This window comes from Clupea harengus, unplaced genomic scaffold, assembly GCF_900700415.2.
Source record: "Clupea harengus unplaced genomic scaffold, Ch_v2.0.2, whole genome shotgun sequence".
Classification (NCBI taxonomy): Eukaryota; Metazoa; Chordata; class Actinopteri; order Clupeiformes; family Clupeidae; genus Clupea; species Clupea harengus.
The window spans coordinates 4,493-26,496 of NW_024879968.1; the positions used below are offsets into that span (position 1 = coordinate 4,493).

General features: G+C 43.8%; 1 protein-coding gene across 1 annotated transcript; it reads right to left on the bottom strand.

The window, feature by feature from the left end:
* Positions 1-6,471: 6,471 nt before the first annotated feature.
* LOC122130972 (actin-related protein 2) lies at positions 6,472-21,929 on the bottom strand. The gene is made up of 9 exons (XM_042705851.1): positions 21,777-21,929; positions 19,717-19,827; positions 16,063-16,278; positions 14,615-14,687; positions 14,100-14,236; positions 13,553-13,702; positions 9,433-9,578; positions 8,877-9,009; positions 6,472-8,064 (listed from the first exon to the last, which is right to left on the bottom strand). The coding sequence occupies exons 1-9, from the start codon at positions 21,822-21,824 to the stop codon at positions 7,894-7,896; spliced, it is 1,185 nt and encodes a 394-aa protein (XP_042561785.1). The 5' UTR covers positions 21,825-21,929; the 3' UTR covers positions 6,472-7,893.
* Between the last annotated feature and the right edge of the window lie 75 nt (positions 21,930-22,004).

A 22,004-nucleotide genomic window follows, 5' to 3' on the forward strand; every position in this document is an offset into this window, starting at 1 on the left:
CCTATGAGGAGGCCTTGTTTGTGCAGGTTGGTTTACAATAGCGGAGCGGACTACACAAATAAACTGTTCCATTTTACTGCTTAGGTTGACCAATAAAATTCTAGGAAACAATCAAATTAAATATTAACAACCTGGCAGGTCAGACAAAGGCATTTGTCCCTTACGCCACCTACATCCTATCTTCCCAGTCAGTATCTGGAACATGTGTGGTTAGGGTTAGTCATTGTGGTTATGGCAGTCACTCAGGATTGTCCCTCCGGAACCCCGGTCTCTTGAGACTGATTTGCAAGGACAACTAGTCCTTCAGAAAGTAAGTGTGTGTACATCAGCCACTTTTTAATACTGGCAGAGAAATCCGCTTTTTAATACTTGTACAACAATTGCAAACGATCAATTCTTTTGCAGTCACCAAAACAAACCAAAGCTGTATACCAGGAAATTACTTTCCACCCTCCTATTTCTAAAACTGTAAAATTCTTGAATGAGCCCATCATTGTTTAGAAGAGGCTGAAAACTTGCTATTTTTCTTGAATTACTCGGTGCAGTGTTTGCATATGGTTGTTTCAGGCTTCCCACGGAGGGGCTTAGCAGCTTTTTAAAAGGGCTGATGTGGTGACCTTGCCTCCCCTGTGCAGGCTCATCCCTGTCAACAGAAATCCGAAACGTGTGGAGTTTGGCAGCGCAGTCGATAGAGAAGCGTGGCCCAGACAGGCCCATGCCACCATCGAGCCGCAGAGGAGAAAATCCATCTGCCGTTAGCCTTCTCTGTCACTTCCACTCATTTAACTCTCACTCTTCCTGGCCCCCATCGCAGCTCTGACCCCATCAAAACACTAACCGCCACATTTTTTAAGGCTTGAAAAAAAAAAATGCCAGAGAGGAATAGAGAAAAAAAAAAAAAAAACGAGGTGGGAGTTGTGATGTAACATAATTCCAGGTTGAAACCATTAAGACAAAGGTGACTTTGAAGGAGAGAGGAAATGTGATCTGTTTTGAAAATGAGCAGATTTTTTACTAAAGTCCATCTTAGAGGACAGTGGGTTGGCAAGGACCACATGTGCAATTACCAATAATTATTATAAGAGAGTAAGCAACATTAGTACTATCACACCAGATGAACAGCTAGAGTGAGCTGCATGCACACCGCATTTGATAGCAATAATAGGTTACACTTAGAACTAGAACACAGAATGAAAAGACAAAACAAGGCTATTTAGCTTGAGTCAACAAATTAATTTACTAAGCGCATTGTCAAATATGCATTTACTAGACTACTGTGCTGCCAAACTAAAAAATATTGTCTAAAACACCTTTAAGAAAAAGTTCCAAGGTGAATAACGAAATAAAAACAGCTGAGGGGAAACAGTGTGTTATGATGGTACACACAATTGGAGGAAGACACAGAATAAGAAAAAAAATATGAAAAACCTGTATAGAATTATTGCACATTTTCCATCTCTATGACTGTAAATACAGTATGTGGGGATGAAAAAGACTGGCTGGTTATTATTTCAGTACCGAGTATAGCGTGTCTTTCGAGAGTGTAAATAACGGTATGGGGGGGCAGCTTAAAAAAAATCAGTGTCTTTCAAATTCTCGATATTGCACTTAACAACAGCCTAAAATGAGTCCTGTTCGGTAATGGCTGCACAAGTCATGCACCAACTCGGTAGCACGAAGCAAGTAAAACAGGCATGCATGTTGGTTACATCAGCAGTCCAGCCCTTTTTTTTCAGTTCCACATTTCCAGTCGCTGGAGTCCTGAGTCAGGGCAGGAATGGGGATCCAAAATCGATTCCCACCGCACAGCCAGGGCTCCGGCTCGGGAGAGGATGTAGCTCTGACCTTTACTGAATGTCATTTTGCATTGTTCTCTTCTCTGTCATCACTGACAGAACTGGACATGTTTGCAACATTGCTAAGATCTAGTGGCTTCCTCGGGCTTCCTGTGGGGAAACCTGAGGTCAACCTACCCCCGCCCCCTCCCCTTGTCGTACTTCGGAGTGGGAGACCTTCCAGGCAATAGCCCTTTTCTAGCTCACAAACCAGAGTCCGGGCGCCCACTCCTACAAGGTTAACTAACCTACACCGTGCCGTGATATCGTTGATGTGACGTGTAAATAAGCGATAGAAAAGCAATCACGCAAATGTCATCAATCCGATTTTTTTTTTAATGTGCGGGCGCCCCGTGCCACCCCTAGCGAGAAGCCTCCCCGGGCGGCTGCCTGTGTCGCCCATACCTAGATCCGCCACTGCTGAGATCAATACAGCTGCCATACCCTTCCCTGCCATGTGTATTTGTAGGGGGAGGGGGGCTTCGTTTAGTCAGATCCATACCATTGGAGTAGGCACGTGGAGCTATCACGTGCCAGTAGCCTCTTGCTTTTGTGATATGCTCTCAACAATCTTTGTCAGGGGTGTAAACTGTGTTGACAAAATCCGTTCAATTAACATAATTACAATTCCACATAGTCCAGCCTGTATGGAGCTAATATTTTTGTAATCACGTTCGAATGCAGTGTCTGAGATTAGCCAAATTAGGTTGCGATTAGAAATATTTTTGGATTTAAATAGGCGACTCAAAAATCACTTCAGAAAGGAATATTAGCATTGCAAGATATTTCGGGTGGGAGATGCGGATTTCAGCAGTATCGCGGATGCGTCTCTATTCCAGGACATTCGTAGTGTTCAGGTGCAATCCTCATCGATATTTCCTATCATGGTCGTTCCGTTGTGGAAGCAGGGCGAGTGTAGTCATGAATGAAGCGGACAGAAGGTTAGCGCTTTTATGAATGGGCCGGCGGGCGTCATGCGACCCTGGCTGGCGCAAACAGCTCCCCTGCCCTTCGCCCTTCCGTTCCAAAAGCACCGGCACAAGTGCTTCCACTCACTTGAGACCGGTGTGCGTGCACGTTGAAATGCTGGTGCGCCAACATGCCGTGCATGTCCTGTATGTATGATTAAATATAAACTGAAGAGACAGACAGACAGACAGACAGATGACGGGTCTGCAATACCTTCATCTCAGCCAGGCCCAATCTTGGAGGATCGCTACATAAGCAACCAAATATGACAACAAACATGTCACTAGACAAACACAAAAACCCTTTGAAATAAACTATGCCTGGAAGAAATGTAGAATCTAGGATATACGTCTCCCTTTACCAAGGATAGGTAGTTTGGCTAGCATGTGGTATAGGCCTATCTGTGAGTGTCTGCTTTGGTACGATTATTTTTGAGCGGTTGCATTTGTTTAGCACAAGTTTAGCCTATTTAATGTAGATTTTTATACAAGATGAAATATTCAAGACGCTAATGTCACACCGAACAACTAACTGTGGCATTCAAGTCGTCGAAGCTGATCCGTGTCTTTTTTATGAATGAAGCACAGTATGCAAATGAGTGCGATTCAAGAAAAAGAAAACAAATGGCGGATATAACCTAACCCAGGTTATCGGTTAACCTGGGACGTCAGCAAGACTTTCTGTAGAATTCACGAGAGTAGACGAACATAATAAGCTTTAAAAGTAAATAATAAATAATGCGATCACTCAAAGACAAACAAACCACTTGCAAATAATTGAGCAATGTTAAAGATCGCATCCAAGTAACTTTGAGAGAGGCAGTCTAGGTTTACACATTGAGATGATTTCCATATCTTTTAAAACAGTAAATCCCTTTACAAAATGTTTCCGATCCACCCCCGCCATAGCCTACTCCCTCCCTCTACCTTCCCCAAGTCAAGATCCGGAGAACAAGGAGGGGGCCCCAATCCCCCTTTTTCCTTGCGTCCACTGTCACTTCGTATGCTCCATACCACAAAGCACTTTCAACTCCTAAAATAGTGCCAAAACTCGCCAAAACCCTAACTTCCGTCCAGCACACGATCTACTTTACATATTGTAAAACTTTACTTTCCACCAAGTATGTTAAAGTTATTCGAATAAAAACCACATGCAAATCTTACTTTAGGGTGAAAAGATTGTTTAAAATGGGCTACTTACTCGTTTGGGTGTGTTTCTTCAATCATTTTTCTCGTTTCACCTCCAAAACAATCCCACAATGGGTGCGCGCATTTCGCTCGTCATGTTCTTGCCACTCTCAAACAATACTCCCCGATGTATGGTTTTATCGAGCCCTTAGGTGTTTGTTTTGTTCTTTCTCTCCCGTCTTCGTCTTGATGCTTTTGGTTTTTTTCCCTCTCCCCTTCGCTCTCTCTCCTACTCGCTCTCTCCTATGGAAGCAAACCAGTTGCTCTTGAAAACGCAGACGCACGGCGAATGTGTATCCCGTTGGTCAGTATCTCCAAAGGTATTTCCCAGATTTAAAGTTCTGGAGCGGTTAATGGACTGTCCGCAGATTCCTCAGTTGAGAATGTAGGTTGATGTTGCTGAGGGTGGCCCCGTACGAGCCCCATCTCTGGTTACTCCATGTTGGATTGTGCAGCAGGCAAGCAGGCAGACAGCAGCAGCCCAAGCAGCGCCGCCGACACACTCAAGGGGCGGAGGGCTAGCAGGGCGGAAGCCATGACGTCAGCCTCCACACACACACACACACACACACAAACACACACACTTCAACGCAGGCCGTTTGGACTGAAAGGTGTCCCCATTACTGAGTGCTGTTGCCTGCACGCACGTTGTGAGAATCTGTCCTGTCTTATTATTCGTGTTATTTCTCTGTTGCAGAATTGATCGACGTCACACATTGTCTGTGGCCAATAAGATTGTGGACCTACACGAATCAACTTTTTGTCCAGTTAGTTCTGTGTATGCCCTAAAATGTCCCAACATGTAGTTTAACAACTCTGATTACAGTTTCAGAAATCGGATTTGTGCAGTCAAAGGAACAGACTGCACACCGTCCAGGCATCACTTTATAATTTAACTGTAGTGCGGTCATCCCATTGATTACACAACAAGGCTTCTGAAGTGGCTCCTCAGTAGGCCATTTCCTCTGGGTCGTGTGGCTGAGATCAAAGGTTGACAGTTCTGATGGCTTGACTGCCTCTCCCACAACACGCACGGTTAATGTTGAGTACCAAGTAGAAGTGGATTATTAGGAAATCGCACAAATGATCAGTTCTGTATCACGTACATATTGTTACATAGCCCACCCGATGGGGAAATTAAAGCTTTTTCAACGTGCAAGTGAGTCTTCAACTACACAAAACTCACATACTTTCAAGACTTATCATACACATCGTTTTCTGATCGACACGTACACTTTAGCCTCCGTAGGGATAGATATAAACTCAGTTGCTTTTTTATTAGGAACACTGAGTTACAACTAATGCAGTCTAATACATCAAAATCAAATCAAACTTTATTTTTACAGCGCATTTCATACCAGGAGGTAACACACCAGTCCTGCAGTAAATCTTAGCTTCATGAAGGTTATACTATTCTGTATTTGTTTAAACTAAATTCCGAGAGCTGTTGATCTAACTGTGTGCACACTTTGGAGGCTGTAGATTGTGGGGTTGTTGAACTGTATTGTGTTGTACTGGTTCGTGTTTCTATTGTTTTGACCACCACATTTCAATCAGTGTGGCTGGGCTTAAACACCAATTCAATACAGTTAAACAGCACCACATACTATAGCCTCCAAAATAATCATACGGTTGATTCGCCACCTGTCTCCAATATTACCACGAAGGGGGGGGGGGGGGGGGGGGGGGTATTGTAGGACTGTTGTATAAGACTGCATTAGGTTTTTTTTTAGGAGTACATAATAAACTGGCAACTGAGTGTATGGTGATGTACCGATGTTAAACTCTTCAAAGGCATAGTCGATCTTTACATTCAAGTTATATCAGTGACACGACAGACCTCCAGGCCCCAGGAAGACAAGTGCAGTATGACATTACGACGCCCCCAGCTGGCCACTGGTTCACCCTACGCCTGAACCATAGAGTGTACTCTTCACAGTTAGTTCGATATTTACCTCTGTGTCGTCAAAAGTGGTCCTAATATCAGGATGAAACTCGACATTTAAACAGCAGTATCGAAGGTTAACAGCTCTAGAATTGTTTAATTTTGAGAAATGCTGTTGTGGGAGACTTCTGACATTTGAATTGCTGTTAGAAGAAAAAGGTAAATGGCTTGTAACACTAACCTGCCCTCCCACTGGTATTCAGCTTTAAACAATTAGACTAACCAGGCATATTTCAGACGGTGTACCACTGCCACTGCATTCCCTTTCATTTACAGCCATGCATTGAATGAACTAACTGTATTATCTTAAACTGCCAAATCACAGCAAGACAGAACAGTCAAGGGGCACATTTCCTGCATTAAATTCTGCATTAAAGAATGGTTACAATTATTTAAGAAAGAACATTTAAACAGCAATCTGATAAAAACCCTGAAATGTGTACACTATACAACAAAACTATTTAAATGTTAGTGGAGTGCAATGCATTAAGTGACCGCAAAGTATGTGCACTTAGGAATAACTCACAAATGACAATTTATAAATCACTTTCTTTATTTAAATCAGCGTTAGGCAGTTATGATGTGAACCAAACAAAATAAAACAAAATGAAACGACAAAAAAAAAAATCCAGGTACAATAACTGCGCTTGGCACTGGATGAACATTTATGGAAAAAATAATATATAGTTATATATTGAGTATGAGGTGCCTCCAATGTACACACGTTCGTTTGAGGGGCAGACAGAGTGACCTGAACGTTGGTTTTTAACATCTCCATGCCCAAAGACACCCGGTCCTTTTTTTCAGTATGACCATTCCACCTCTCCCCGATGACCCTGGCGATGACACCAGACCACAGCTGAGTCTGGGGCTGCATGTCCCTTATAAGAGTCCTTACAGATGTCCATATTTCTCCAAAAAAAAAAAAAAAAGCAATAAAGTATGAGGAATTTCTCAAAGGGATTAGAGTGAAAGGGGTTTGAGATCTTCTCAAAGAACACGTGACTTTTACAAATGTCTGTGCCCTAACACTGACACAATGGAAGTAATACACAGCAAAGGAAAGAAAGCATATGAAAAGTAGAAATAAAGACCATAAAGAAAAAAGAAAAAAAAAAAACATACAAATCAATCCCCTCCTATAAAAGAAATGGTGATATAAAATCATAAAAATAAAGACATTGACATAGAAATCTGCACAGTCCTCATGTGGAATTGTTAAGGATCTGGAGGGGAGGGACTGGCCAATGCCTGGTTTTAAATAACATCCAGGGGTCAGAGAGGTCAACAGGAGGCCATTACAGACTTCAAACCCAAACCAGGGGAAAGAGAAAGCGCACTTTGACTTCAAAACACCCAAATGGACCCAAATGGACCTATTCCGTAACCCACACACGATGGTCTTCATCATCTTCAAGGACAAATACACCTGGTGCAATAAGCCAGCCAAGACAGGATGGAGAGATACAAAACCAAGAAAAGAAAGAGAAACCTGCACTCGTTCTGAGAAGCCTGCCTATATACGATCCCAGCACCACAGCTGGAGGGGGGTGACAAGTGGTAATTATGACGACATGGGTGAGTTAATTTGGTTTGTCCAATTACAATGGTTCCTATTTGGCCTAAAATGGCATCCCCTTAGCCATAGAAGTAGAAAATAATGATACAGGGGCTCTACACCAAAACCCACATATCAAATCTCCCCCCCCCCTCCCCCTCCCCCCAATTCAACAACACCCCCCCCCCCCTTTCTCTCCCTCCCTCCATCTATAGATGGCGTGTTTCTACGAATGAAGAGGCAGAACGTAGGAAGCGAGAGGTGAAATGATAGATATTTGTTTTCTCATTATATAATTGTATTGTATTGTATTGTATTGGAGAAGATGGGTGGTGTGGGTCCACGTGAGGGTGTGGTTGGGACGAGGGGGAGGGTGAGGGTGAGGCGTTTTTCGTAGGTTTATCTGACGGTGACGCCCAGCTTCTCCAGGACACGCATGCCCTTCTCCTCATACTCCTCTCGCGTCAGCCAGAAGTTGTCCTTGTCTTTCATGATGTCAGCCAGCACCGCCCCACCCAGGAACACCATGTGCTTGCGCCGAGGGGGGTCCTCAATTCGGATCTTGAATTTCTGTAGGGGGGGGGGGGGGGGTAGTGAGGCAGCAAATAGACACAAGATTACAAGTACGCAATGATAGGAGCGGAAACACTCAGACACACAACAGCGTACCAGTCTACCTTGTCCCAGTACACCAGCACTTGTGCCCGCAAAATCACCAACTGGGCCAGGCCCTACTCTCTTGTTGCTTCCTTAAGAGAAATAGCCTCCCCGAGTCCTCCAAACAATGTGGGCAAACAAGGCATGCTAAAAATGCCCGCGTTGACGCTATGCATCCTTGTTGTGTGTGGCTCCAGCTACATGATTGTCTATTATTATCCATTATCATGGAGTGGAAGCTGAACAGGTGGCTTGTTTGGGGGGCCCTCATGAAAGTTGACACATGACGGGAAAAATGAGCCTTTAATTTACCTTAAACACAACGCGAGGACAGACGGCCAAAGGCAGGCAGGCCTAAAGACAGACATGCTACTTTAACTGTAGCCTGCGTTCCAAAAGTAATTGATCATCTAAAAATAGGGTTGTGACATGCAGGCCCTCTGCAGCCAAACAAGACAGCCACAAAACTGCACAAGCAGGCCAGTGGCCAGAGGCAGCCCATCCAGGCCCTGAAACCTGCTGCCTCACTGCCACATGCCTCCTGGTGCGTTCCCTGCAGTCAAACCACATGCACCACCTGGTGGCAACGCTGCTATAGGAGAAGACCTCAAAGCCTGTTCAGATGACCCCCCCCCACGCCCCCCAAGGTGAAAGAAAAAGAGAACAAATATGGAGAAACACAGGAGTGTGGAGAGGCCGCCTGTGCCAGGAGGCAATGCACTCACTGAGAGCTTCTCCACGTCTCCCTTCAGCACGCGCTCCAGGTACAGCTGCTTCAGCTCACGTTCCAGACGAGAGGGCAGCCCGGGGTACATGGTGGAACCTCCCGACAGAACAATGTGTTTGTAGAACTCCGATCTGACAGGGAGAAGAGAGAACACTGAGTGCAAGACCTGTGGCTCGGAACTCAACTGATGAGTGGAAAGGAACTCAAGCGGCATTAAACAGGAACGTTCTAAAGAAGAATTTACAATTATTTATAATCTCATTCTATGCATGTGCAAGACGCCTAATCTAAAAATCACCCATTAGTGCCCTTTTCAATTCAAGGAACTGAGCTAATTATGTAAGTTGGGTACTTACTGAGCACTTTCTATAGCTGAAATGATCTACAAATAGCATAATCTAGGCGCCATAATTGACGCCAGGACCCACACCCTCTACTTAAACTTTCCCTTATGGCCAGACATAGCTGGAAGGGGGAAGGAGAGAGTCCTCACCTGGTATCAATGTAGGGGTGTGTGTGTGTGTGTGTGTGTGTGTGTGTGTGTGAATCCTCACCTGGTGTCGATGTCAGCCGCGTTGATGGTGTTGAAGAGCAGCTCGGCCACTCCGACCCCCTCCACGTTGATCAGGTGGGGCTGGAAGAGAGCCTCAGGGGCCTCAAAGCGCTCCCCACCCACCTTAATCACCCTGCCGTCAGGCAGCTGTGGGGGAGAGAGGGAGAAGAGGGAGATTAAAACAGAAAGAAAGAAAAAGAAAGAGAATCCAGGGATCGTGAAGGTGAAAGAGTGACAAAAAAGAGAGGGGGAGGTAAAAGAGAAGGAAAAGTGGTATTAAGGGTGAGAAATAGTCAACACAACTTTAAACAGTAAGCACATCATTACAGTCACATTACTAATGATTAGTCAAGTGGTTATGTTCTTGTCTGTACTAGTCTAGTACCATGGCATTGTACCACATCAGGCTGTAGCAGCAGTGCCTACTACAAGTACAGAAAACATATCAATTACATTTGCCTTTAATCCTGTGTCTCTGTCAAACTCTTCAGTCTTTCTCCTGCCCCAATCAGGGGCTCCAGAGCAGATTTGTGTCGAATCCCTAAACGGTCGTCTGCCTCACCCTTTGTGATGTTTGTGTCGAATCTCTAAACGGTCGTCTGCCACCCTTTGTGACATTGTTGGGTTTCTTTTGCTGCATGTTGACTCAACATCATTCCCACACCAACCCATCTTGCTTTAGTGTGTAATAAAGATTTTAATATAAATATAATAATATTCTAATATATATCTATATATATATCTATATATATATATGTATGCGATCTGTGCGCTTGCTATTCCTTGTGCACCTGCTTCATTTTACGCCCCCCAGTTGTGTCCTTCCCTCCTCCTTCACCCTTTTGTCCTCCATCCTTTGACTGGTTGCCTTCCTGTCATTCATCCGCCCTCAGGCCAGGCTCCATACAGATACCCACGTCCCTCCTTTTAAGCCAGGTTCTGCACAGGGTTCGACTTTTAAAAGGGGAGATTCCACAGCCCTCGGCCACCATGTACTTGCTCTGGAAAGGGGTTAAAAGCCCCCTGTTTCTGGAATTCCCTTTTGGACAATGTTCACTGTTAATAATGCTATACAAATCAATGTAAATCGGGCTGAATTGGATTAGCATCATGCTCATCTCTGTGAAGCTAACGGTGCTTCTTTTATGTGAGGATGTCCTTTCAAATAATGTTTCATATTGACTTTGAAGTCAGAAGGAGAGGGGGGGGGGGGGGTGGGCGGCGGGGGTGGAATGAGTGAATGCGATGCATGTGGACGGCACATGAAACCAATTGGCCCAGCTCTGTGATGCAGACCATGCCGTTCTGTGCTCCAGATCAAATCTCGCCGTAATCAAATTCTATTATAGGTCCGATGGCAGGCGGACAGAGAGAGGCATCCTCTCTGAACCGCTAGCCTCTTCGGAGAAACTCAATCACCCGGATCTCATTCCAAGCCCGGGCATCCTCTCCATCACGGCGGAGAGTCCACAAGATTCCGCCTAGATAATCTGATGTTCTGCCACAACAGAGACACACAGAGAGAGAGAGAGAGAGAGAGAGAGAGAGAGAGAGGGATGAAGAGAGAGAGTGAGGCCACATCAGACCCCTATAGGCCAGAGCCAAGGGCAGCCACATCCAGGGCTGGCCGGTGGTGAGTCATCAAGATGGCCGCCGTCTGCCTGGGTGCACATAAAGGCCCCATTGATGGGGAGCCAGAGGCAGAAATGCACAGCAGCCTGGCCTGAGAGAAGGGTGGGGGCGGAGGCAGCGGGGCCAGTGTGGAGCTCGGCCGCACAGGAAATGATGTTTCGCGGCAGGTCGGGGGCGGCTCTGAAACCACACTGCCGTCCTTGTTTCGCCAACACTCAGCAGGTTTTTTTCTAACGACTTTTGTATATGTTTTTAAGAGAAGGTGGGTAGGTGGGGAGATCAGCCGCATCTCTCTACCATCATGCCTTCTTTGGGAAAAGAAAGGAGATAGAATCTTCTGGAGGAAAATTCCACCCACATGCTTTTTTAATTTCACACATTTTTGTGAAGTCACGAGAATGAAGAAACTGTTGGTCAGCGCTGCATCTCCCCTTGCCGCCTACACACCAATCACAGATGCCCCTGGGGCAGGGGTGTGTCCCGCCCACCATGGGACCACCCAATCAGTGCTAAGGCTTATATCCAAAGCACAGGGCCGAGGGCCATTGAGGAAATCCCCCTACTGTTCAACCCAACGTAACTTGAGACTCTGAGAAGATGAATGACATGAATATCTCCCACTGAGGATTGGACACAATAAACCCCACCACCCTCAAAACCCCACTACACTTCAGTGATGCTTTCCCTGCATCACCAGATGTTCCCATCACTATGACCTCTTCTGACGGTAAATTAAGTCTGTAACACACACACACACACACACACACACACACGTCTTCCATGAAAAAAAAAAACATCAGTTTTTCACTGATACAGGGTAAAATTCGTAGTGACCTTTAGCAATAGCTAAATGCAGTTTGTAATAATTCTGGACTGTTTTGCTTTGCTTTCGATGCTACATACCTTTAATATAATGCCTGTAAAGACTGTGTTAATGAATAACATTTTAAATGTATACACTACTACGGAATAACAGAAAGAATATCCTTCATATCCAATGCATTTAACAGGGGTGAACAAATCTTCAATTCACATGGTTGTCAAGTGGCCAGCCACCTTCTCAAATGTATTTACCCAGGTGTAGTCTTTGCTTGTTCACGTGTGGAGTGTGGATATATTTAGCTTCATGTGTAAGCTTTTATTTTTCTCCATTCATTCTTTAGTTTACATTAAATGTGACAAGGTACAAACCAATCACATAACTCCAAGCCAGAATAAGATAAAATAAAGTGGTTTTTTGGGTTTATTTAAAAAAAAAATGAAATGATGCAAAATGTTCCAGATTTTCTCCTTAAAGGTTATATAATGACCTGATTGAATACTTTTGAGTCAAAACATGCTTATTACTGACAAACACATGGATAGTTAAATTAACAGATCCATGTACAGAAGTGGTTCACACTACACTACCACAACAAGAGTATAGCTGTGGCATTATTTATTATAATGCACTACCTCTTATTTACTAGTCCTTACAGGCGGTCCAACAGTATGGCTTGCCATAAATATGGTCCCAGGGCTTGCAAAATCTCTAGCCCGACGTCCCAGGACATCAGACAATCAAGTTTTTCCTGTCGGGCTAAAAACAAACACCATGTCCGATGGGCTATCACAAATGATCCTAAGTGAAATAAAACTCCCTCCTATATACACCTTTTCTGCTCTTTTGACTTGCTATTGGGAGGGAAAACTTTGACCACCAAACGAACGACTTGTTAATCATGATGGTTTGTCTGCATTAATCAGAAATAGTCAGGTTGTGTTTGATGCCAGAATCTTCTGCCACACCGCCATTCCAAGCCAAAAATAGTGCACCAGAAAAGCTGAGATCAATACTGTTTTGCGCACATAACGGACAAACATTCGGATTTAATTTCAATTTAATCTCCCCTTAATCCATTTGTTCTTGTGCAAACATATCACCAAAGTCCACTGAATGAGCCGACGTGTGAAAATCAAAATGTGGTAATATATTTGATCATTTTTTGTATCTTTAGACTTCTGGTGATATATACTATATCAGATTGATAAGCACTTTGCACACCTTTACAAAACAGCAAAAGTACATTTTATGTTTTGTAACTGATACATTTACTGAGAATATCTTGCTCAGGTAGCCTTCTCAAACTTTAAATAAAAGCAAACATCATAAATACTTTTTCGCATGTAGTAATCACTTTCTCCAATACAGCTACCTTTCTACATAAATAATTGTCTTTTTTAACGTGAGCTAGTCATTTGGACAACCAAAATCTGAAGAACGCCTGCCCGAAGGGCCACCATGGATTTTGAAATCTGTCAGTAATCAGGGATATGTCTGAGTCACTACACAGAACCAGCACCCATGGGCTAGTTAAGCCTTCAGCAAGTATGGAAATGATCATGCATGTATTCCAGTTACAAAGGAGGATTCTAAGAGAACGGTGAGTTTATGTGTATGTGCATGTGTGTGTGTATGTATGTGCGTGTGTGTTTGTGTGTGTAAGTACCGTGTAGGACTCCACGAGGACAGTGGTTTCCAGGGCCAGCTTCTGCTCCTGCTCGATGTTGTAGCCCACGTAGCACAGTTTCTCCTTCATCATGCGCACCGTCTCAAAGTCGGCAGAGTGGTTGAAGGCATAGCCTCTCAGCAGGAGCAGCTAACACACACACACACACACAGAGAGATCAGCTTCCTCATGACATAGCCTCTCAGAAACAGCAGCTACATGTACACAACAAGACACATGCACTCATATAAACAAGTGTGTATGCTCACTCGTAGGCACACAAACCAAAGCCTGCAACATCGTCCTTCAAAAATGCCCACATTAACACAAAATGTGCGCTCAAACATTCATGCGTGCAATCACAGTAAATAATACTGAGCTTTGAAGAACACAGGTTAGTCACACACACACACACACACACACACACACACACACACACACACACACACACACACACACACACACACACACACACACACACACACACACACACACACACACACACACACACACACACACACACACACACACACACACACACACACACCTTGATGAGGTAGCGAGTGATGTCTCGCCCTGCAATGTCTAGTCGGCGGGTGAGATGGGGCAGGGAGAAACCTTCATAGACGGGACAGATGTGTGTGACGCCATCACCCGAATCCACGACCACTCCAGTGAGAAGACCTGCACACACAAACACACACACACACACACACACACACACACACACACACACACACACACACACACACACACACACACACACAAACACACACAAACACACACACAAACACACACACGCACCGTAAGTCTATTTCAACCATGATGGGATGGAGAAGATTAATTACATTTTCTGGCAGAAATGAGGAAAAAAAGAAAGTCTATATACCAAGTTCTGGAAATTAGCACCAACAGAGAATACTTCAACACACAGAAAGCTAGCTCATGAATTGCAAACTAAAAAGTTGGTGAAATAAAACTTAGCTGAAAAGTTAATGTTATATTTAATTCAACTGAAAAAAAAGATGCATTATGCAATGATGTATCTCCTTTCTGGCCTACCTTGAGCATAGAGAGTGAGCACAGCCTGGATGGCGATGTAAACCCCAGCGAACTGATACGTCTCAAACATCACCTACACATAGGAGACACATGACATGTAAACATCACCTACACATAGGAGACACATGACACTCAAACATCACCTACATATAGGAGACACATGACATGTAGACCCCAGCGAACTGATATGTCTCAAACATCACCTACGCATAGGAGACACATGACATAACAATCACTACACATGCACAGAAACCGCACGCTCTCAACAAACAAGTGAGACGGTATGGAATTTACTATTCTGCTGAGTAAAATATCACCATCATTGTTGAAACTTGAACATGAATCAGAAAACCAATATCCTGAATAAAGTGCATGGTTTAGAGAGGCTGTAATGGCTTGGGTCTGTATATTAAAGAGATCAGAAAGGCGAACTGACAGTGAGAGGACAAAATGCCAATGTGACACACAGGTCACACGAGACAGGTGACACGAGACAGGTCACACGAGACCCTTTCACCAGCCGTCAGGAGCAGTGGGCTCAGTCTCTCCTGGGTCATTGACCATCTCAGAGGGACTCACCGGGGGTGGGGTAAAAACATCAGAATGTGTGTGACCGTGACAAGCTGAACTCCCACACCCACACACTTCATCGCACTGGAGACACTACCAACACAGCTCTTCTGTTCATGAAACACAGGACATCTAGACATGGGAGTCAGCTGATGTGTCTTTTTATGGATGCTCAAGGTCAGTCAAACATGATGAATGAACCAAAATAGGATTCCTCTAAAATAAAGTTATACATTGAAGAATAAAACCTTCCCTCCTTGAGGCCTACAGAACATGATGACCGTCTCATCTCTCAAGTCTGTTACAAAAATGTGTATATCTGACGCAAAGGGAAAACAAACCAAAATCACATCCACACCAAAGGATGTTTTACATTCGGAGCCCAGCTTCGTTCAAGCTGCACTATTTTAGTGGAGTCGTTTAAATTCAAAATATATATTTTATTGAATGAGTAAAGCATTTCCTCTGTGTACTGAAAGCACTGGCGAAACATATGCTGCTCAGTCAGTTCAATGTGACTAGGACTTGTGCCAGGTCCAGATGGGAGGGATGTTGCTGGCCACTACCACGGAACACAGAGCTTCTGTGTCCACTCCTTGAGCACACATGAGCAGCCGCTACAATGGCCCGTCAGCTTGACCATTGTTTTGAACAACTGTCAACACCCTGCACTTATTTTGATGGCAACAACAAAGGGGAGACTAAAGTAATATGGTGAGAAATAGAATATACCTTATAATCATACTTTTGAAAAATAACTTTGCTACATAAAAAAAAAAAAAAAAGGGAAAACAATTGTAGCAGAGTAACAAATGTAATTTACAGAGGCTACGACAAACAAAAGGGAGTTCACAGATGCAGATAACTGAAGCACACACCTCAATGATCTTCTCCCTGTTCTTGGTGGGGTTCATGGGCGGCTCTGTGAGAAGGATCTTGCAGTTTTTGGATTCGATGTTGAGCTTCTCTGGGCCAAACGTGTAGTCCCAGAGGTGACGCATGTCATCCCAGTTGCGTACGATGCCATTCTCCATGGGGTAGTTGACCTCCAGCATGGAGCGCAGCTCGCTCGCCTCATCTCCCACCATCAGGTCCTGAGAAAGGTTAAAGGTCAAAAGGGTATAGTGTCAGAGGCGCAACATCCACACGTGACCATTCAGATTTCTCCCATGATGCTTTCAAAACTAAGAATGTTCCAATAACAGCAGGGGGAGAAGTGTGTTTATTTATGGTTTTACATTTAAGTTCCTTTTCAAATTCAGACAAATGTCCACAAAACATTAGAAACTTTAACACCCCCATTTTTGCTGATGTGACTGTGGTGCGGGTAAGACTAGGAGCACATCCACTAGTTTCTCTTCCTCCCATTCTGGTGTGATGACAATGATAAAATTCAAGCCTCCATTTTGGCTCAAAACGAGCACGGGCAAAACTGCGCAGCCACAGTGATGGGATGAATGAACGGACACATACCGCTGTGAGTTTTCTCCAAAAGCAGCCAGTTTCCCAGCATGCACAAGACAAAAAATCCCATGCACCCAGCTGTATTAGTCACTGTCACACTGAAAAAAAAAAACCTGTCCTCTAGCCATTCATTCCATTATGCGTCGACAATGAGGTCAATCACTGACCCCATTAAATCTCTCTCGCCCATCATATGATATTCCATATGGGTGCTATAGGCCAACTCCCTTTCACCTGGCACTACACCCCGATGCCTCGGTTCTAAGCGAGGAAAGAGGGGTGTACAGTGTGTTTTCTGGCACTGGTGAAGCCCTAGTCTGGGAGGACCATGTGTTTCCAATGAGGAGCTTCTGTCCTTAAAATGCAGCCGTCTGACCAACTTCCTGTGTGCTCCATTTGTGCATTGAAACTCCTCTGCACTGCAACAGACTTTCTGCAAAGCGGCGGCTAAGGGAAAACTTCCTGATACAATTCGGCAGCCCCGCTTCTTAATTCCACAAGCATGATAATGTGAAAATGTGAAATATTTGAATAATTAATTAAAAAAAAAGAACAAAAACACTCAGTGCTCATCAATGCAATGCTAAAGCTGAGAGACTTCAGTTGAGAGGCTCATTATAGGAACTACTATTGAAACATGAGGTCATACAGTACAGAAATTAGATGTAGCCACTGACCACAAACATAAGTGAAGTGAAAAATGTGCAAAGAAACAGTCTCATAAGATCCTGTTTGTAACTGGAGATTTGAGGGGAAATGTTATTTCAGCTTCGTCTATACGTGAAACATTTTGGGAAAGATGGATGACCATACACCAAACAACCACACACCAGACAACTATGAAGATTTCTCCACACAAAAAAAAAACCTTCTTATAAAAAACCTCCTCAAAGGCCAGAATGGACCAATAAAGCGGCGGAGGACAAGACATAACAGGAAGGAAAAATCGTCAGCCCAACTTCATAGGCTGATGTGTCATGTCCAGCCATGGGAACAAGCTATCTAAGGCCCAGAGAAAGCAGAAGTACTGCAGCAACATTTATGCCTGGCCTTAAAAATACAACTAAATGACTCGGGATGTCAAAAGAACCAATACTTCGTTACCAAGTTCATGCCAGAATTTTTTAAATGTGTTATTACTCATTTTATCTACAGTAACGTAGCTTCCAGGGATCCTCTGGTCCTGATGGGGGTAGTTTATACTCCTGATGGGGGTACTTTATACTCCTGCAAGGGTTCCTAGTCTGCCGTTAAACGCCAAAGGTAGAAGAACTACGCCTACCAGCATGGAACACCAATTAAAAAAAAAAGTTTTTGAGATCAGTGGAGCAGCTGGGGCAACAGTTCCACCTCGACTCGTTAAAAAAAAAAAAAAGAGAGAAGCTTTGTGTATGCAAGTGGGCTAGTTTGCATTCGAGGAAGCACCTAAAAGACAGACATCTAGATTTATTCAAAAAATTCAGGGGGAGTGGATTTATGTTAACGTTACATCAACAACGAATCCAAAGTGTTATCCTTATCCTGAAATACACGTTACCACAATTTTAGTTTGAGACAGCTGGCATTGATGTGTAGCTAAATATGTTCCATATAACGTTTACCATGGCTAAATGCTGAAGACGACTGTTTAGGCTAACGTAATGTAACCATAGCTTGTAGTAGTGGGACACCGTCCTTACCGTTATCAGGTCATTAAAATATAACATTAGCATTTTAAATAAGCATTTCCAGACTAATGGTCAGTCACCATGTCAGTACATTTAAAATACTGCTTGCACTCTGAGTATATAGGAATAGTATTTAGGAGAAGAAAACAGCAGAGGCTGCACACGCTATGCGCTAACACACACAGCTGTTGAGCTACACATGATGACCGAAAGCTCAGCATTTTCCTTCAGGCCTATTTATTATTTCAATACTTTTTTTTCATGTCTCGGCCGGGCACTGCAATTGATATGCTGATCCATCATTAAAAGTGATTGATTGACGTTAAGCCCAGTATTGTTTGTTTTAAAATACTTGAAGGTTACATGCCACTGTTGTTTTTTGTAATGTTCACATTTTTTTAATAAAAAGGAGTTTATGTTTAAGTTTATTATTTATGGGATTTATTGTTTTGTGTTTTTACTGTGGTATCGAGAATCATGGAATTTATTTCACTGATATTGACTCAGTTCTGTCTGATTTCAATGTTTAACTGTTTTTTTTATCATTTTATTTAATCATATTTCTTACTAGGCGTCTTGCTTAACTCATTTCATCAAAGACCACCACCTATTAATACCCAAGTTGAGCATTCAAACTCCTGAGTTGGGATTCATTCTCATGTTAGGTTAGACAGAAAAAATACAGAGAGTGTTAGGATTATTAAGTATGAGTTGCCAATCTCTCTCCACTGTATATATGAGGGAAAATGTGAGAACTATTGTGAGACTATTGGACCAAAAAAAAGCAAATGGCAATCAAATGTACCTTTAAAACACTCAACATTGTTAGAAGCATTCGGACAAAATGCAGCAGGTACATAAAACACAAACCAACGTTTTCAGAAGGGAAGAGACGGAACTTTCATCCAAGTTTTGTCATTAACAAAAACAGCACTGCATCACACATCCCCGAACAGGCAGTTTGGGCAGAGAAGCACACCATGGTATAGCACACTTACCATCTTATTACTCTATCTCAACATGGGAAGAGAGAGAGAAGGAGAGAGAGAGAGATGAGAGGGACTTTCCAAGAGGGACAGACAGGTGATAGAAGACCCTGGGGTATCTTAACTTGATCATAAGAAACTCAACAGCAGACACAAATGAAGGTGAAAATCAGGCAGGGTGGGTGAGGGAGGCTGAGTGAGAGAGAGAGAGAGAGAGAGAGAGGAATAGATAGAGAAAGACAACTCTTTTCTCAGAGAATGCAAGAGAGAGAGAGATTGATTTTTTCATAAGAGTTGCCTGGGGAGTCTGGGCTGGGTAGCCCAGGAGGATTTCACAGAGAGGAAAGTCTGAGAGCAGACAGTGTTTTTGTTCAGAGGTGAAGTGCATGTAGATGGTGCAGAGGAGGTTCTTTACCTTGATCTCAATGTTGCCCACTTTAGCTGTGGAGCGGATGATGGGCCTGCCCACCAGCGCAGGGAAGATGTGCTCTGGGAAGTTGGAGCCTGCATAGCCACACTTCACAAACTTAAGGACGAGAGAGAGAGAGAACAGGTAGGAGAGGACAAAGAGAAAGGCAATGTGATTAACAGAGGCTCCAGAGGCAACAGAAGTAGGTCTGGTAAGGCATGGCACAAACCTGCTTCAACCTGACCCGAGTGCAAAGTAAACTCTAGGCGGTAATCTAGTGCATGTCAATAAAACCACCCAAACAGTTTAACTTAAAAAGTCGTAACGGATGCGCCCCAGGATGCAGCTTTCAAACTTGATTTGAGGAGACACATGAACATACTTTACCACATCACATAAACGTGAGGCAACGTGGTGATGTGGCAACGTGGTGAGGAAACTCAATCTACACACAGAAACCTCAGCTGCTGTGCCATGTTACCTGGCTAGCGTGTCGGAGCACAAGAAACCCCCCTTTGCTTGCTAGCTTTTAGCATCTCTCCACACATCCTCTCCTAGAGGCCCCCCTTATCCGATGAACTGCTTTAGCACAGGCCCAGCTCTCTGGCCCCGGCCTAGGCTGTGGTTTTCTAAAAAACGGCTGATCTCACTTCCCTCTGACTCATCGCCTGAGAGAGCTGCCTCTGTGGGCCAGACTAGCAGCAGCAGCGTTTCCACTGAGCGCGCTCAGCCAACATGCCACTGCTGAGGCAGAAAGCCTTCAAGCCCCTCAGGCTCACTGAGGTCTTTTGTCTGACTGCACAGGCTTTCCCCTGCCAAAGCAGGAACCACAGAGTCCAGCTGATGTGAGGATTTGACCATTTGACCTACCAAGTACATGTTTACTTAAACTGTCTGACAGTGGAAACAGTTAGAATGCCCACATTTTGAAAACAGTTGTTATTATGTCATTAGGGTATAACATCGTAAAAGGATAATCTTAGCTTAACTAGGGCAAATAATACATCCAGCACAAAATGCATCTCGGCGTAAAAATGAACTGATACAAGCTCTACTTGATAGTAGTGTCTGGATTCAGAGTTCTTGAAAATGTTTGCAATCGGATGATGAATCGTCTATGAAATGACATATTTGTTGACAACTGCTTGGAAACACATGGATGCTTCCTTAGCTAATGAGCGCTTCCCTACAACCAATCGCGCCATCTATTCGGAAGTCAAGTCATGTCAAAACAGGACACACCTCCCGTCGAGGTGATGGCGAAGTAGTGCCATAGGACTAAACACACACACAACAGTGACTTTATTCATAACAGGCGAGAGCTCTCCTAAATTTATGAACTGGCAGATAATCACTTTCTGCACCATTTAGAAATGATCAGCAAAACATTCGGAAATACAATCAGCAGTCCCTAGTTATCATGAATGGATGTCGCTATCCGTTCATCAGCTGACGGATTGAGCTGACGTTATCGTTAGCAGCGGCTAACTCCTCCAGCTAACATTAGCAACCTCGCCCACTGAGAGAACTGAATGAGCAAGAACGCTGTGAGTGAAAAAAGACCGATAGGCAAGGGCAGAGTACATGAACATTACTAATATTGTGTTTGCTAACTGTGCATTAATGATAATGGCAATTGCATTGACCTGGTTTTAAACAGAGCCACGTGAGAATTTAGATATACTAACTGACAGTTATTTTACGCACAGAGACTACACTGGTCAGGAGCGTAGCTAGACTATGGAACCTTGCAGAGGATGAGCGGAACCGGTAGTATTCTAGGCGACAATGCAGCACCCAGCAAGTTATTCTAACATTCTAAAAAGTTACAAACTCCACAGAGTGTAAAAACTCTACACAATGTTTCGTACAGGTCCCTGAAATTGTAACATTATTATCAAGCTGACATACACATTCCACTCCCTACCCACCCAGTTAGCTTGCTAGCTAAGCACTACTGACTTCCTGTTTTAGGGTAATCTGGGTTTTTTCCCAGTCAAACAACCTTGATAAAAAATCAGGTGAATAATAATCGACTTCCAGCAGCATTATGCCTCATGACCTACCCCGGTTCCATTGTCACAAACCACCACTTTCCTTCCCTGGCTATCCATTTTTCAAAATCCAGGAACCAGTAGACCTTCCCTGATCAACTTTCTTCAGCAAGCCGGAAATTACCACCCCGGCGCTTTGAAAGGGTATCTTCCGGTATTGTCAACACAGAGCCCGGCCTTCATTGACTGCACAGGGTTATTGACTTAAATGATAGCCAATGGTGGCTTGGTAAAGAGAAA

What these genes read in the sequence shown, in the direction of transcription:
- LOC122130972 (XM_042705851.1), bottom strand. Translation starts at nt 21,824, where the DNA reads ATGGATAGCCAGGGAAGGAAAGTGGTGGTTTGTGACAATGGAACCGGG. An exon ending in TGGGCAACATTGAGATCAAG is followed by an intron (nt 16,279 to 19,716) that starts GTAAAGAACCTC and finishes AACCTTTCTCAG; the next exon opens with GACCTGATGGTGGGAGATGA. An exon ending in GAGACGTGGAGAAGCTCTCA is followed by an intron (nt 8,065 to 8,876) that starts GTGAGTGCATTG and finishes CCCCCCCTACAG; the next exon opens with AAATTCAAGATCCGAATTGA.